The sequence below is a fragment of the Podarcis muralis genome, chromosome 8 (assembly GCF_964188315.1).
Source record: "Podarcis muralis chromosome 8, rPodMur119.hap1.1, whole genome shotgun sequence".
In the NCBI taxonomy this organism is placed as follows: domain Eukaryota; kingdom Metazoa; phylum Chordata; class Lepidosauria; order Squamata; family Lacertidae; genus Podarcis; species Podarcis muralis.
This window is the reverse complement of record NC_135662.1, coordinates 49282065-49297232: the sequence shown is the minus strand read 5'-3', so window position 1 is coordinate 49297232 and position 15168 is coordinate 49282065. Positions and strand designations below refer to the sequence as shown.

Below are 15168 nucleotides of genomic sequence, written 5' to 3'. Positions count from 1 at the left end.
GATATAGATATACACAGTACTACAAATTTACACATCCAATTTTAATTACCAAGCATCTGAATATTCTATACTATGATAGCCACTTCTACTATTATCCTTATGAGAAAAAGAGGATTTGGAGCCTCATGGTCGTACCATGAATAGATCCAAAAGTTCTCTTCAATGAGTTTCAGTTAACAGAAATCTAACATAAATAGAAATCTTCCATGAACGAGACAATCCCCAAAAGGGAGCCTTTGAATACAATTCATGTTGAGTTTTGCAACTCATGCAGTTCTTTTTGGCCCCTCAGAAAAGAAAGAGGAAGAAGAAGAGGAAGAAGAGGATGAGGAAGAAAATGTTGAGGAAGAAGTGAATCCCAAAGTTCATGCAATGGTCACAGTTTTCCATTTTATCATGAAGCAAAGTTATGTTTGTGCTCTGATTGCCATGATGGTAGGTTATATAACATCTTTGTTATAGCTCTGATAACAAATGTCCATTTTGGTAACAAGACTATTTTGTGGTCAAAGTCCTACAATTGATCATTAAAATTGTTACTCCTTTTAAATTTGTAATTTTTCACTCAGCATTAGAAACAAACATGCTTAATCTAATGAAAAATTTCCCTCATGTTAATGCTCTTATTCTTCAACCATTTGTGTATTGTCCCTTGGAATCCTTTATCTTCTGTAATGTAGAAATATTACTTTCATTAAAACTTCTGTTTGGTCCTGAGGTAATAAAGAGCAGGAGTTTAAATTTGTTGTTAAATATGTTGTAGTCCTAAACAATCCAAATAAAAGTTACCATGATTCATGCTTAGCGCTGTGCTCAATTATGTCTTTGTACAAACCAAGAAACATGGTTTAAAGCAAGCCAGCTTTATAATTCATGGTTTTAAGTTATCTTATTTTGAAATTGTTAAACCTTGATCTCTAGATAGTATGGCACAGCAAGCTGTGATTCTGTAAGAATAGGATGCTGAAGTAACAGGATGCTGGCCTTTGATCAAACGGGGCTCTTCTTATAAACATGAAACTAAATGATGCAGAAGTTCTCCTGGCCATGTGGAAGAAGGATGGTGGGGAGCTCGCGAACCTCAGGCTTCCCGATTATGTAAAACTCAGAACTCAAACTAGGCCATCTTTTTTTAACAATCGATCAATTTTAAGCTAACAAGAAATCATGGTGGTTTTAAAAAAACCCATATTAAATTCCAGTTATTAGCTATTTATGCCATTGTCTATATTAATATGAAAACACATGTACATTGCTAATCTTTGCTGGATTTTCAGATGACTGGAGTGTTTCTGCTGTTGCAATATAAAGACATAAAATAAAGGAGAAAAGTGCCTCAGTGTTAACTGTAATTCTCCTAGAAAAACTTCTCAGTTGTGAAAGTTTATGTCAGCTTTACAAACAGCAGCTTCCCAGTTCTCAATAACTAATGGGAATAGGATGCACCTCTGACTTAGAAACTTATAACAACAACAACAATAATTTATTGTTTATACCCCGCCCATCTGGCTGGGCTTCCCCAGCCACTCTGGGCAGCTTCCAGAAAAATATTAAAATACTGTAATACATCAAACATTAAAAGCTTCCCTAAGAAAACCATATGCTTTCATGCTTTCCTTTTAATCGACATAATACTTCCATTTCTTTTTCTTTTCTCTTAAGGCCTGGAGTATTACTTACCATAGCTGGTTGACATTTGTGATGCTGATATGGTCCTGCATACTTTGGATGCTGCGTGACCGAAGGAAATATGCTATGATCAGTTCACCTTTTATGGTGGTATATGGAAACTTGTTATTAACATTTCAGTACATTTGGAGTATTGATCTGAATGAGAATGAACTTCCAACGGTTTCAGGATTTCTAGAACGGAAAGCTCCTACAGAATTAGCATCAAAGGTAAATAATGTTTTAAAACAGAATCAATCTGAAGCCAATGAGATCCTCAGTTCATACAGGATTTTACATTAGAAGTAAAAGAAGTGAAATTGATTGTTGTTGTTGAAAAAATACAATGTGTGCAAGCTGTGAGCAGGATCTAAAAAGTCCTGTGTGTATATACCTAAAGCACCTCTGTATGGGTATACCTGGGGTGCATTCAGATGGGAATATTGCATTAGTTTCCTTGATTTTAATGCTGCTGTGTCTGTCCCATCTTCTAAAATTCCTTTCACATTATGGTACCCGTTGCGTTATGGAACTGTGACTTCTTGACCAATATAACGGCATGTCACACTAAATTTCATTTACACTAGTGGGAGTGGAATGACAGAACAATGGCACCATCCTTGGACAATGTCACTATAGCTCCACTCTTTCTACACATACATGCTTCTGTTCTCCCATTATTGATCTATGAAAACAGCAGGAAATAAATTTATACTAGTATACTGCCTAAGTTTCATAACTTTACTCCTACAAATTTTTGTTTAACCAGGGTTGCAAACAGATTATTTCTGCCATTAATTAACATGGGAACAAATGCTAAACTTTCACTATATTATACTAGATTTCAAGAAGTGGCTGTTATGTTGTGTGAAAGCTCAAATATAATATCACATTTAGTAGTCTCTTTTTCTGAAGCAAAGTAGGTACAAAATGTTTCATGAATCCCACTATCGCATTTCATTATTCCTTTGTCTCACTAGCCTGAGCACCTTCATTATGATGCACTAGATTCTCTCTCAAAGTGAATTCTGTACTACTTATTCCCTGCTGGCTACTCCTTAATTTATAATGAATGTGAAAATGAGCAAACACTATATTATCTTCTCTCAAAGGCAGCATTAGTGCTCTTAAAACAGATTAAATGGTCCAGAGGTTCTGTTGGATATGTTGTACACTTTCTCTCATTGATGCTATAAATTTCTCTCAAGAGATTTAACTGCTTTAATATGTTGCCAGCAACTTTGCCATAAACTTTGATTGGCTGCTTTGTAAAATGTCTTATCTAAAAGTAGTGGCTATCAGAAAAATGAAATTATGGTATCAGCAAAAAAGATAAATGTATACACCAGTAAGTGAGTGACATACCCTAGATATATTTCACTGAATAAAAGACACTCTGTGGGTTTAGACATAAATTTAATTTTGCTTTCAATAGAAAATGACAGATAAATAGACCATAATGCTCTCCGTTTTGTTTTTCAAAGTACGTGCTCTTAAATAGAAAATGAGTTGCTTTGTAGAAGAGACTGCTCTCCAGAGAGATTTTGAAAATGGAAGCACAGTGAATATTCTGTGTAGGCATTTGTATGTGTTAGAAAATGCAAAAGAGAAAAAGGAAGAACCATGAGATACAAAACCTAATCAGTCACAGAGTTAATGTGCTTATCGCTGTCTTTGGGAAGGGAGAATAAAGTGCTGTTTCACTTATTCTTTATACATGAAGGCACCACCCAAGCCTCTGAAGATGAGGTTGTACAATGCTCTATTCTATTCTATTCTATTTTTATTTTATTTTATTTTATTAATGTTTATATACTGCTTAACTACATTAATCTGTGAATGTTGTAACCACTTTAAAAGTACATTATCCTACCTGTTTTTTTAAAAAAAAAACTGTTGACAGTCAGTGAAGAATTAAGATAATGCATTCTAAAGGCAAAGTTGGGTAGGAATTTGGCATGGGTGGTATGGTTCTCACTGACTATGCAAGGCACAAAACAATCAGGGAATGACAATATTTTTAAAACACTACTTTTTCCCTAAGTAGGTGAGAGTGCTGCTGGCTCAATAATCCAGGGGATTAAGGGAAACTGACTACAAATCAATTCTCAAACATGAGGGAGAGTGCAGGCACTGGATAGATGTGTAGTCTGTGTAGTCTGTTATCAAAACCATAAGTATAACCTGCAAATCACTGAAAATAAAGATTGTGTTATCGTATGAAGTATATCAAGGATATAAAAGTATCTCAACATAACTGGAAGAAGATAAGGACCTGTTTTGCACCCATCAGCAAGCACAATCCTGCCCTCTTTGTCTCTCTGCCTCTCATAAAGAAAAGGAAACTAAATTAGAAGCAAAGTAGAGGACTGGAGAGTTATCTACATTTCTCATCTTCCACCAGAGGCAGCCATGCCCATTTGGCTGGCAAACTGAACCCAAAAGGCACAAACAGCACTGAAGAAGGAGTTGTTCACTGAAAGTCATTTGTGTCCATGGGTCATGTCTTGTCACTGGAGTAGAGATGAAATTTTTTATGGAAGAAAGCGTAATTTTGCAAAATTTTCTCTAAATTTAGTGACCATCACACAAAAAATGGTGGGGAATACTTAGAGAAAATTCTGTAAAATGAAACTAGTTCTAGAGCTTTGTGCAATGGTGGCCAGGCCACCAACATAGTTGTTGCAACATCAAAACAACAACAGAGCAAATCCTTATAAAATGACAAAGAAGCTAATGGTTCTTGCAAATTCTTTGCCCACAAATCAGGTGGAGAGTTCTTGGAGGGAATTTGTGTACATTTATATTTGTGATGGATGAAAAATGGAATGAAAGGTATATAGTTGTCTCATTTTACCATTCATCCCCAAATAAAAGCACAGTCTTAGCATCCATATGGCTCTAGAGACATTTGGGGGCCAGATTATGTTGGCAAATGTCTGGAAGATGTTCAGCAATATCATCCAGTTCTCACAAATTATTAACAGCAGGAATGGAAACCTGTGGCTCTCCATATATTCATAAACTCTAAGTGCCATCATCCCCAAGCAGCATAGAATAGCATGATGGAAGCGGTAATCAAACATCTATAGAGGCACTGTTGCGCCATCCTTGAATTACAATGTCAACCAGAGTGTGTCCATCTCGTAAGTACAATGTCGTAGGTAATTCTATTAGATAATGAATATTAAACAACATATTAGGTGTTCTAACTTTCCCCCTCTGTCCTCCTCCTCCCCATTTCTCCTTGCAGATTCTTTTTGCAATTACATTTTGGCTACTGCTCAGACAACATCTCACTGAGCGGAAAGCTTTTCAGTTAAAAGAAGCTGTTTTATCAGAGGTAAAAGTTGAAGAAGAAGAGAGTGAAGAAAAAGGTAAATACAGATTACATTAAAAAATATCTGAGTTCTTAATGCATTCTGTGCATTCTGAACGCAATCTGTGAGCCCAAAAGAGACGAACGTGATAAAGTGTGACAAAGAGGAAAGTGAGACAAAGAGGAAAGTGAAGCGGTAGTAGAAGGTGCAAAGGGCAAAGAAAGTGACTTTCATGGAAATGACATTGTGTGGGGTGTTCGGCTGATAGGAAAGTGAAACAGGGCAAATGAGGAAAAGACAGTGTGAACTAACAAGGTGGGACATACAGGCAACAACTGTTTTGTGCGGGGGTTACGTTTAGTGTTTGAAACTCCCATTGTTCTAGGCGCATTTTGTGACGGAATTTCATTAGCGCGAACAGTTTCTAAGTTCTGGGTGCAGTACTGTGCCTAAGATTTCAGATTAAAACTGCAGAGTGGAAGGAAAGGAGGAGCTTTTTCTGGCTCCCCACTTCCAGCTACTCTCTGAAGACTGGAGAAGAGACCCTGTTAAGAATGTTTGGGGGGTGGGCAAGGGAAGGACTAGACTATGTGAAAAATGAGTCTGCTCTGCCCTGTTATGTCCCTTCCCCCCACCCCTTTCCTGGCCACTTCCAGGTTGTGGTGATGCACACGTGTGTGGTCGCGCACATATTGGAGAAGCGTAAAACGGTTGTTGCCTTACTAAGTGAGGGATTTAACTGAAATTTAGCAGGGAGAATTAGGGAAATTCTGGGTCATTCTGCATGTCGTGCTTCTGTTTCTTTTCTCAAGTGTAAAATGCCATTTTGAAAAACTTTTGCCAGATAATGAAATTTTACCAAATGATATTTAAAATGATATAGAACATATTAGCTATATATGAAAATGAAAAATGAGTCTACAGGCTCGCATTTTCATTGAATGACCCAACTCATATGTAGATCAGATGATTCAAGTGAGGCAAGCTATAGAGATCAAATCCCATATACATGCATCTTATACTAAAAGTCATCAGTATCTAGAAAACAATGACTCAGTTTCAGTTGATTAGCACTGAAGCTAAGACAAGGTCGGTGAATGGTTCTGTGGCATAAAATGCAAATATAGGGAATTCAAACATCATGTGAATCAGATCCCAGTAATGCAAGCCTTCCATTCTATATCATTGTTGCAGTGCCCCCTGCAGTGCTCAGTCTGGGCGAACCAGTTGCGCTCCCCTAAACTACCCCTGGTAACTTCCCAGCTGCTACTCATCCTCTCCTTTACCATGGGATGAGAAGGAGGCTGGCAGGTAGTGGCCTAGCATTAGCTCACCTCACATGAGTAGTTTCTCTCTGCTCCCTCACCTGCTTTAGCTTTTCCTGTGCTATGTGTACTGCCCAGTGTAGTTGCACTCTGCCCACAGTAGTCTTCTTGTTTTTACCAACAATGCAAGACCAAGTAATATGAACTAAGCAAAAGTAAAGTTCATGACATTTTGTATTTACAGAAGAGGAATCCCAAAAAGATGAAGAAGAATCCCAAAAGGATGAAGTGGAGCAATTGGAGGGAGAAGAGGAAAGAGGGGAGGAGGAGGTGGAGGAGGAGGAGGAGGAGGAAGAAGATGTAATGAAGGTCCTGGGAAACCTGGTGATGGCTATGTTCATTAAATACTGGATTTATGTCTGTGGAGGAATGTTCTTTTTTGTCAGCTTTGAAGGGAAAATTGTCATGTACAAAATCATCTATATGATGCTCTTCTTGTTCTGTGTAGTCCTATATCAGGTAAGTTAAACAAAATGTAGGGTTTTTTCAGCTTGTTACTTTTTAATTAATGTATCCAGGGTATGTTTAATTACCCTTACTATATTTTTAAAACAACAATTGTTTGTCCTAAGCAATAGGGTTGGATTAGAAATAATTTAAGTCCTATAGTGTGAATTACTCCTTAGTTTGGATTTAACCATCTCTTCAGTGTTTTTGTGATTCCAAGAGTAAGGGTACAGCACAAGACAATGACAAGCACACATTTTCTAACCACCAAGAGCCTATCAGCTCTGGAGTTTGTTGGCCATTGAGGTGAAATCTGCCTCATACATTCTCCTGGCACCTGTACATTGTCCTGGGCATGGTGGCAATGAGAGACTTCTTCTTATACTCCCCCCCCCAACAGATGTGACCCTCTGTTAGCTGTCCCTCTTAATTATTTTACATCAAAGTCAGATTTTACAGAGTGATGTCACTCCCCATTCTTTCCTGCAATAGTGAGGATATGTAGCAATGTCAGCAAAACAATACAGAATTCAGTAGAAAAACATGTGAGTCCTAATCAACGGGGTTTATAAAGGTTCAGCAACATGTCCTTTGCATACAATCTGTTTAGCTCTCAGACAATGTCTTATGCCAAATCTCCCCTAATGCTTACCTCCAGTTCCTCTTTCATGAACTATGTTCTCCATGCCCCTTCTTGCCTAGACTGTGTCTACTTGACAGTGTCCTCAGCAGTTAACATAAACTGGGGGACATCACCTACTGAAGGTGATGTCTGAAGAACTAACCTATTGACAAAGTCAATGAAGTTTGTTTACCAAACTCTGTATAAAGACCTTTTGGCCTACTGTAGCTATGCACCCACTCACATATTCTAGCATAGGCTTAGCCTTCAATGGGATAGAGACAGATTTCTTAGATTACTGCTGTAGCTTTTCACTACCTCATAGTGTTGTAACTGAAAAATAGTCATGGTTCTTCAGATCTCTTTTTTCTGGATATGAAAATTTAATAAACTTGCTAGTTCCTTAAAAGATAAAAATTTAAAATTCTGTGAATATATATACACCATAATAATAATAATAAGAATAAGAATAAACACCAACCATAGCCAACAGAAGCTCTTACACTGGTGGTTAGAAAGAACAGGAAGTGGTTTGATGGGGCTTCCTGGGCAGATAATTCTGAGTGCCCCATGGAAATAATCTTCTCCAAATGCTAACCAATTTCATGTCAAGCAAAAGGGAACTCTAATCAAGAAGTTTTGCTTCTCCCCCCCCCCTTTCTACTCACCTATACAGCAATTAAAATGGTGCGTAGTGGAGTTCAGGAGGGTTACTGCATGCAGGGAGCATTAACTATGCCACTTTAAAGACCAGACAAATTGCAACTTGTTTCACAGTCTTGGCAGTTTTCCTTTAGTGCAGGAAAAGTTAATTATGACCCTTCAGAATTTGGGCTACAGCTTCCATTACCTCTGAGCCGTGGCCATGTTGACTAGGGCTGATGAGAATTGCGGTCCAACTAAACCGTGTATTCCTTATGCCTAGTTTAGTGTCATATTTATCGCTGCAGTTAACAATTGCCTTAACAGGCCTTCATATGCCAGGCAAACAAGAGGCAGACCACAGCCCTTCAAACAATATTATCGACCTCCTCAGTAAACAAGAAATCCAACCACAATCCTTTGAAATTGCCATGTCCAAATTGAATTGAATATAAGCAATTATATTTATAAAAAGCTAACAATTTGTTTTACAACATGAATTTCTGGTTTCCAGGTGCACTATGAATGGTGGCGGCGAATTTTGAAATATTTTTGGATGTCAGTGGTGGTTTACACAATGCTAGTACTTGTTTTTATCTACACATATCAGTTTAAATCATTTCCTGGGTTGTGGAAAAACATGACAGGGATGAATGAGAAACAGTGAGTATTTTCTGCTAACATAGTCTCACCTTCTATTAACAAATACATTATGGATTTGGGTGTTGCCAGTCCTGCACAGAAGTCTCACTGATATGAATGCAGGTTAAACTGGATGGTGATGGATTTTTCTTATTCATGCTATCTGTTCAACCACACATATGAGATGTCTGCAGACCAATATTTGTTTTATATTTTATTTTAATTTAAAACATTTCTTAACTGCTTAATAGAGGGACGCGGGTGGCGCTGTGGGTAAAAGCCTCAGTGCCTAGGGCTTGCCGATCGAAAGGTCAGCGGTTCGAATCCCCGCGGCGGGGTGCGCTCCCATTGTTCGGTCCCAGCGCCTGCCAACCTAGCAGTTCGAAAGCACCTCCGGGTGCAAGTAGATAAATAGGGACCGCTTACTGGCGGGAAGGTAAACGGCGTTCCGTGTGCTGCGCTGGCTTGCCAGATGCAGCTTTGTCACGCTGGCCACGTGACTCGGAAGTGTCTCTGGACAGCACTGGCCCCCGGCCTCTTAAGTGAGATGGGCGCACAACCCTAGAGTCTGTCAAGACTGGCCCGTACGGGCAGGGGTACCTTTACCTTACCTTAACTGCTTAATATTTTAAAGATCTCCTAAGCAGTGTCCACTATGTACAAATGTGAAAACAAAAATATGGCTATCATTCTAATCTTAGCCCTAAAGTGGGGAAGTCGCATGTTATGCACGTGAGTCAAAGTTGGGAAGAGCAGTGTTTCCTTTGTGAAGTTGGCTGCTTGTTTTCCTCTCAGCCATATTTATTTAATTTTTCCTTAGCTTTATCTCCCTTTTCTTTCTTTTTCTCACCATCCATTGGCTACAGTTTTGTTCATTTTTCTGCATCATAAAAACAATGCTGTTTCACTGTTACCTAATTTTGAGTGGCTCATGGATGATCATTTTAAAAGTGCTGCAGTTGTGGGGCTAAGCTTCCTGGCTGAATGTATTTTATTCATTACACTGTATTGTATTTCAAGACAAGCTTTCTTTCGACATGATGGTAACACACAAACAATAGCTTACCATGCACAATAGACTTCATATCTGCTAGCACTGGGAGGAGACAAACCATGATCCCTGGCTTAACATAGGGATAGTGATAAGCCAAGGTTAGTTATTAGCTTGTCAGTTGTGGTTTGTTTAAGCAAACCTCACATCCTGGCTGGGTGGGGCAGCTTCACTCAGACACAGTAAGCCATGGTTTTAATCTTATCATGATCTGCAAAGGTAGCCACTGTGATTCCAAATGTCATGATTAATGTTGTAAGCTGCCCAGATGACTTCTCTTGTTGTTTGAGCTATGAATAGTATTTATTTAAACTTCTCTGGCTGCTCTAGCAGATTCATATAGTTTTCTGGATAAATTAGTTACTTTTTTAAAAAAAATGTTAGAATGCATGATTGCATAATGCAGAGGTTTTCAACCTTTTTGAGTCCACGGCTCCCTTGACCAACTGCATTCTTTCTGCGGTACCCCGTGGGGCTCAGGAGCCCAGTTATGTCACCCCTTGCCTGCAGAGCCGGCAGCCCCTCACCCCTTTTTGAACACCCTCCCTTGTGTAGTGCTTCCTCAGCCTCCTCTCCCCACTCCTTGGGAGTCCTCTGGGCAGCCACTGCCACTGCTCTGAACTACCCCTCTGGCCCAAAGAGAGGTGCCTCCTCACATTGCCCCACAGGGGCCTGGGAAGAGGATGTCCCCAGTGTTAGTGGCCCAAAGGAGGCTGGCTGAAGGTGAACATGAGGCCAGCATCTTACCTTGGGTGGCAGCAACAGGCACTGCCAGAACTGCATGGTGGAAAGGCTCCCCTTCAGTGCTGGGCACTCAGCTCCCAGGCAGGCCTTGCACACAGTAAGCACAGGAAAGGCCAGCGTGGTACCTGCCTGCCTGCCCAGCCTCCCACTTGTCCGTTCCGAACAGCAAGGGCTGGTGGGCTGGCTGGCTGGGCCTCTCATGCACTTGCCTGCTTACTCCAAGGCCACCTCAGCTCCTGGCACCCAGCACCTCCTGGCCAGCCCCAGAGGCATAATTCACCTGCAGAGCTCATAGCTAGGGCTGCTGCAACAAACAGCTGTGCAAGCCTCTAAAGGGGAGGCAAAGATGCGAGAGGGCATCAGAGGAGGGAGGGAAGGAAAGAGGGACAGAGGCCAGTGTTGCCTGCAGCACCCTGACCATCATTCAAGGCACCCCAGGGTGCCACGGCACACTGGTTGAAAACCACTGGCATAATGCACTTTAAGAACCAGAAAGACTACTTATAAAAGTTCTTTTTGCAAGCCTCTTGACGCTATAATAGATATGAATGAACGAATGAATTATTCTGGCCATAGACCAGTACAGTGGATATGTATATTATTAGTTTTCTGTTGTATGTTGAACTAGTATGATTCCCAAAACCAAATAGTCTTTATAGCTGCTCTGTTTTACAACCAGCTAAGAATGTGCTTTCTGCCAAATATTAAACATTGTCAAATTCATCCTGACCATTAACTTAGCTGTATCTTGTACTGCTTTATATTTCAGACTAGAAGATCTTGGCTTAAAGCAGTTTTCTGTAGCAGAGTTGTTTACCCGCATCTTTATTCCAACCTCCTTTTTGTTAGTGTGCATCTTACACCTACATTATTTCCATGACCGTTTCCTTGAACTCACGGATTTGAAAGCCATAATCAGCAAACAGGATAGTGCCATTTACAGGTAAAGCAAGCAGAGAAATGTTATTTCTTTCAGTGTCACCAGGTTCTAAGCTTCTACTTCCCCAACCACCATATGGTTATATAGCTCTGATGTCTCAGCATGAACCTTATGTTGAAAGCTAAGCTGGCTTGCAGTCACCAAGAAATCGGGTAATAGACTGCTTAGAAATCTTGTGTTGTATAGACTTCTGTTGGCACAACTCACATACTTTCTTCTAGATCCTTTCTGTTTGGTTATGCTACTTAGATAATGTTTTATCGTTTGGTATTGAGTGGGGAGACATCAAACAGGATTGTTAAAGAGGTTGGCCCTTTTAATCCAAGTAGCTGGAAGTCTAGTGGTACAATGGGAACCTATATGCTGACAAGTGTTTGTTACTGAATGTTTTGTAATAATCCTTCAATAATCTTACTATTTCATTGGGACTGTTGGCAATATGTTCTTCCTCTGGTAAGACAGCTATGTTCCTTCATTCCTGTTTAACACTATTCTTTTCTCTCTCTTTCTCTAACTAATTTTCCTGCTGCCATCCCATGCATTCTTGTGCTTTCATCTCTCTCACCAAAGCCATGCCAAAGTCAATGGTCGTGTTTATCTAATAATAAATAGGTGGGTATTCCAATCTTTCCTTTCCTAACAAAATGTTTCTTTTACTTGCTTGCTTACATTTTCACTCAGAAGTGAGGGCGGGGGCAGTGCGGAGAGGAATATCAGGCTATATATTAACCTCAAATAAAACAATCGTAGTGCTCAATTTTTCCAATGAACAAAGAGCTTATTGGTCAGCACAGTGGAGTTCTAACTCTGAGAGTTCTCCCATTTTTAAAAGCTGTGAGTACAATGATTCACTTTAAATGTTATCCAAGTTGAAAAAAAGTTCAATCAATTTTATTTGCATCTAGACATGTAAAACAGAATTCTCTGAGTAAACTAGTTCAACAACACACATAAGTGTCTGTGCACACTTTTGCTCATCTCAGTTTGCACCAGACTTCAGTGAGCCCTTAAAACAGTGCTGTTGATGGGCTCCTGGCCAATCTAAACCTGGCTCCCCATGTTTCTATCCCTGCATCCCCCAGCCCCAGCATTGTTGCAGCAGGTGCTACTGCCACCCACCATTTACCTCCACTTGTCCACACACAAGAGAGGTGGACAAGTAGATTTGAAAACTATAGTAAATGATAAAGGTAAAGGTAAAGGTACCCCTGCCCGTACGGGCCAGTCTTGACAGACTCTAGGGTTGTGCGCCCATCTCACTCAAGAGGCCGGGGGCCAGCGCTGTCCGGAGACACTTCCAGGTCACGTGGCCAGCGTGACATCGCTGCTCTGGCAAGCCAGAGCCGCACACGGAAACACCGTTTACCTTCCCGCTTGTAAGCGGTCCCTATTTATCTACTTGCACCTGGGGGTGCTTTCGAACTGCTAGGTTGGCAGGCGCTGCGACCGAACGACGGGAGCGCACCCCGCCGCGGGGATTCGAACCGCCGACCTTTCAATCGGCAAGCCCTAGGCGCTGAGGCTTTTACCCACAGCGCCACCCGCGTCCCATATAAATAAATAGTAAATGATAGCAAGACTTTAAATGAGACACTCCTCTTTTATCAAAGACTGCAATTTCCAGAGTAGTTTAACAATCCTTCTTCCCAGACAGCTCTGGAAATTGTAGCTCTAGGAGAAGAATAGAGGCAGCCTAATAACTCTCAGCACCCTAAACAAACTTAGAATTCTTAGAATTCTTTGGGGGAATCCATAACTATTAAAAGTAATAGCATAGTGCTTGTCCTAATACAATGTGAAGAAGCAATGAGAAGTATCAGGTTTGGTATGGGCATCTAGGAATTTGTTTAATGCTGAATGGTTCCTGCTTTGGGTAATTTGGGAAATGGACCTTGAGGTGTTGTATGACTGCCCATGTCTATTGGCCAATGATCCAGCAGGTGCATTATGCACTAGCTGTAATCTCCAGTCATCCCCCTCTAGCTAGCGTTTGGAAGCAACAGTAGGCAAGGTTCTAGAAAACAGATAGTTGGTTACACTCCTGCATGTGTCTTGTCCACACCTCAAAGCCCCAATGATAATAATGGATCCCAAAAAATATGACATGATGGTGTGCTAGACACCTCATCAGACAACTGAGGTGTAAAGATTGGAGCAAAAGCGAGTGACTTTATCTTCGAAGTGCCTTGTAAATTTGTCACAGCAGGCGTGTGTGGGTATGAGAATTAGGAAGTGGTGTTCCTTTGTATACAATGGCATCTCAGGAACCTGAAAAAAACCTGCTGGTTATGGACGCAAGTCTCTTCTAAATAAAAGTGACATTGATTCTCATGTTGGCATGTATATCAGTATAACAATAGAGCAAAATATGGTGGGCTGATGCTCATATTTGAATAAAATACTTTTAATATCCATGTCATAATCAGACATGAATTGAAAAACTTGAAAATAGTTGAACATATGTTGACAGCTACTTTAGGACAGCATTTTTATTGCTAATGGTTTTGGCTCATATATAGAACAGATGGAGGTTTTTTCCCTTCTATAATTTGCATAGTAATTGTACAAATTTGCTGAAACTTCTTTGTCTGCCAATTACCTTGCTTAGTTATATGCCTCCTTCCCATTGCAATACCTCTAACCCATGGCCCCCTCCCACTGCCCTGAATGTTAGGGACCCTCCAAAGTGGAATTCAATGTGACTGAAAAGACTGTTGTTGAAAAGGAAAATTAGCAAACCCCCTCCCCTTTAGAGGAGAAGCATTTGGGGGGCATTTTTTACTCTTTGGATATCAGCCTGTATGCTTAATATCTCTCATCATGATAATTGTCAGAGATAGAAGAAAGAAAAGCTTGTACTTCTAAGGGAAAAACATATAATTATGAATTATTAATACTTCAGAACTCTGTTACAACTCACATATATAAAATTACAAATGCAAGCATAGAAAACTATTCAAAGAGTTCTTTAAACATCCGCTTTCTTAAACCATCTTTACTCCATGAAATATTTTATGTGTTGCATTCAAGAGAAAATGATGTTATATCTTGGCTACAAGAGTGCATCAAAGCAACACCATTATGATAAGCTTACCCTAGCAATACTGAAGAATTGTGGAAGGCAGGAAGGGGACAGTTATCATGAAATATCAAGTGTAAAATCTCTTGTGAACTGAACCTGACTTCCTCTGAATTTGTACTTGGTACCAGAATTTTCATATGCCAGTTTCTCCTCTCCCCCATTCCTACACTTTCACATGTTCACTAAGTTGCTGAAGAAAAAATGATGGTCAGGGTTTAGGCTGTCTGTTAGTTGTTCCTGCAGATGTCAGATCTTGGAAGTGTATATTCACACACACATATATAAACACACACAAACTGAACCAAAGGCAGCATCTTCTAAGTAGTTCCTCACTCTGCACGGTTAGTACTTCTAAGCATTGCTTGAGTCTGCTTTGCTGACTCTGGGAAATGTAATACTTTATAAGCCTCCTGGCTTATTTTCTGTGATTAAGAAACTGCAGTTGACAGACTTCCTGTCGACAGTGGAGGGGTCAAGGATTTCCAGAATCATTTATTGTAGGAGGGAAGATTCCTTGTTTTGGTTTGGTTTTTGGAAACACAGCTGCTGTCTCTTCTCTACCACCCCACCCCACAACTTTTGACTTTAGGAAAAGGGGTAGGAGGGAAACTAGTAAATGAGTGACAGTGAAAGAGATCTCCAGGTTGGGTTTTCCAAACTTTGGGGGGATTTGGAGGAGGAAATC

The 15168-nt window shown here is 40.2% G+C and overlaps 1 protein-coding gene across 9 annotated transcripts in view; it reads left to right on the top strand.

Moving 5' to 3' along the window:
- PIEZO2 (piezo type mechanosensitive ion channel component 2) overlaps nucleotides 1–15168 on the top strand; it is a 203950-nt gene that overhangs the window by 140766 nt on the left and 48016 nt on the right. For all 9 annotated transcript variants that reach the window (XR_013393960.1, XM_077933169.1, XM_077933165.1 and 6 more), the window contains exons 12-17: nucleotides 293–435; nucleotides 1663–1899; nucleotides 4922–5045; nucleotides 6498–6772; nucleotides 8539–8687; nucleotides 11231–11404. Coding sequence is in view for 8 of the 9 variants with exons in the window: in XM_077933169.1 (XP_077789295.1) it covers nucleotides 293–435; nucleotides 1663–1899; nucleotides 4922–5045; nucleotides 6498–6772; nucleotides 8539–8687; nucleotides 11231–11404 (1102 nt within the window). In the remaining variant the exon portion in view is untranslated. The remainder of the gene's footprint in view (nucleotides 1–292; nucleotides 436–1662; nucleotides 1900–4921; nucleotides 5046–6497; nucleotides 6773–8538; nucleotides 8688–11230; nucleotides 11405–15168) is intronic.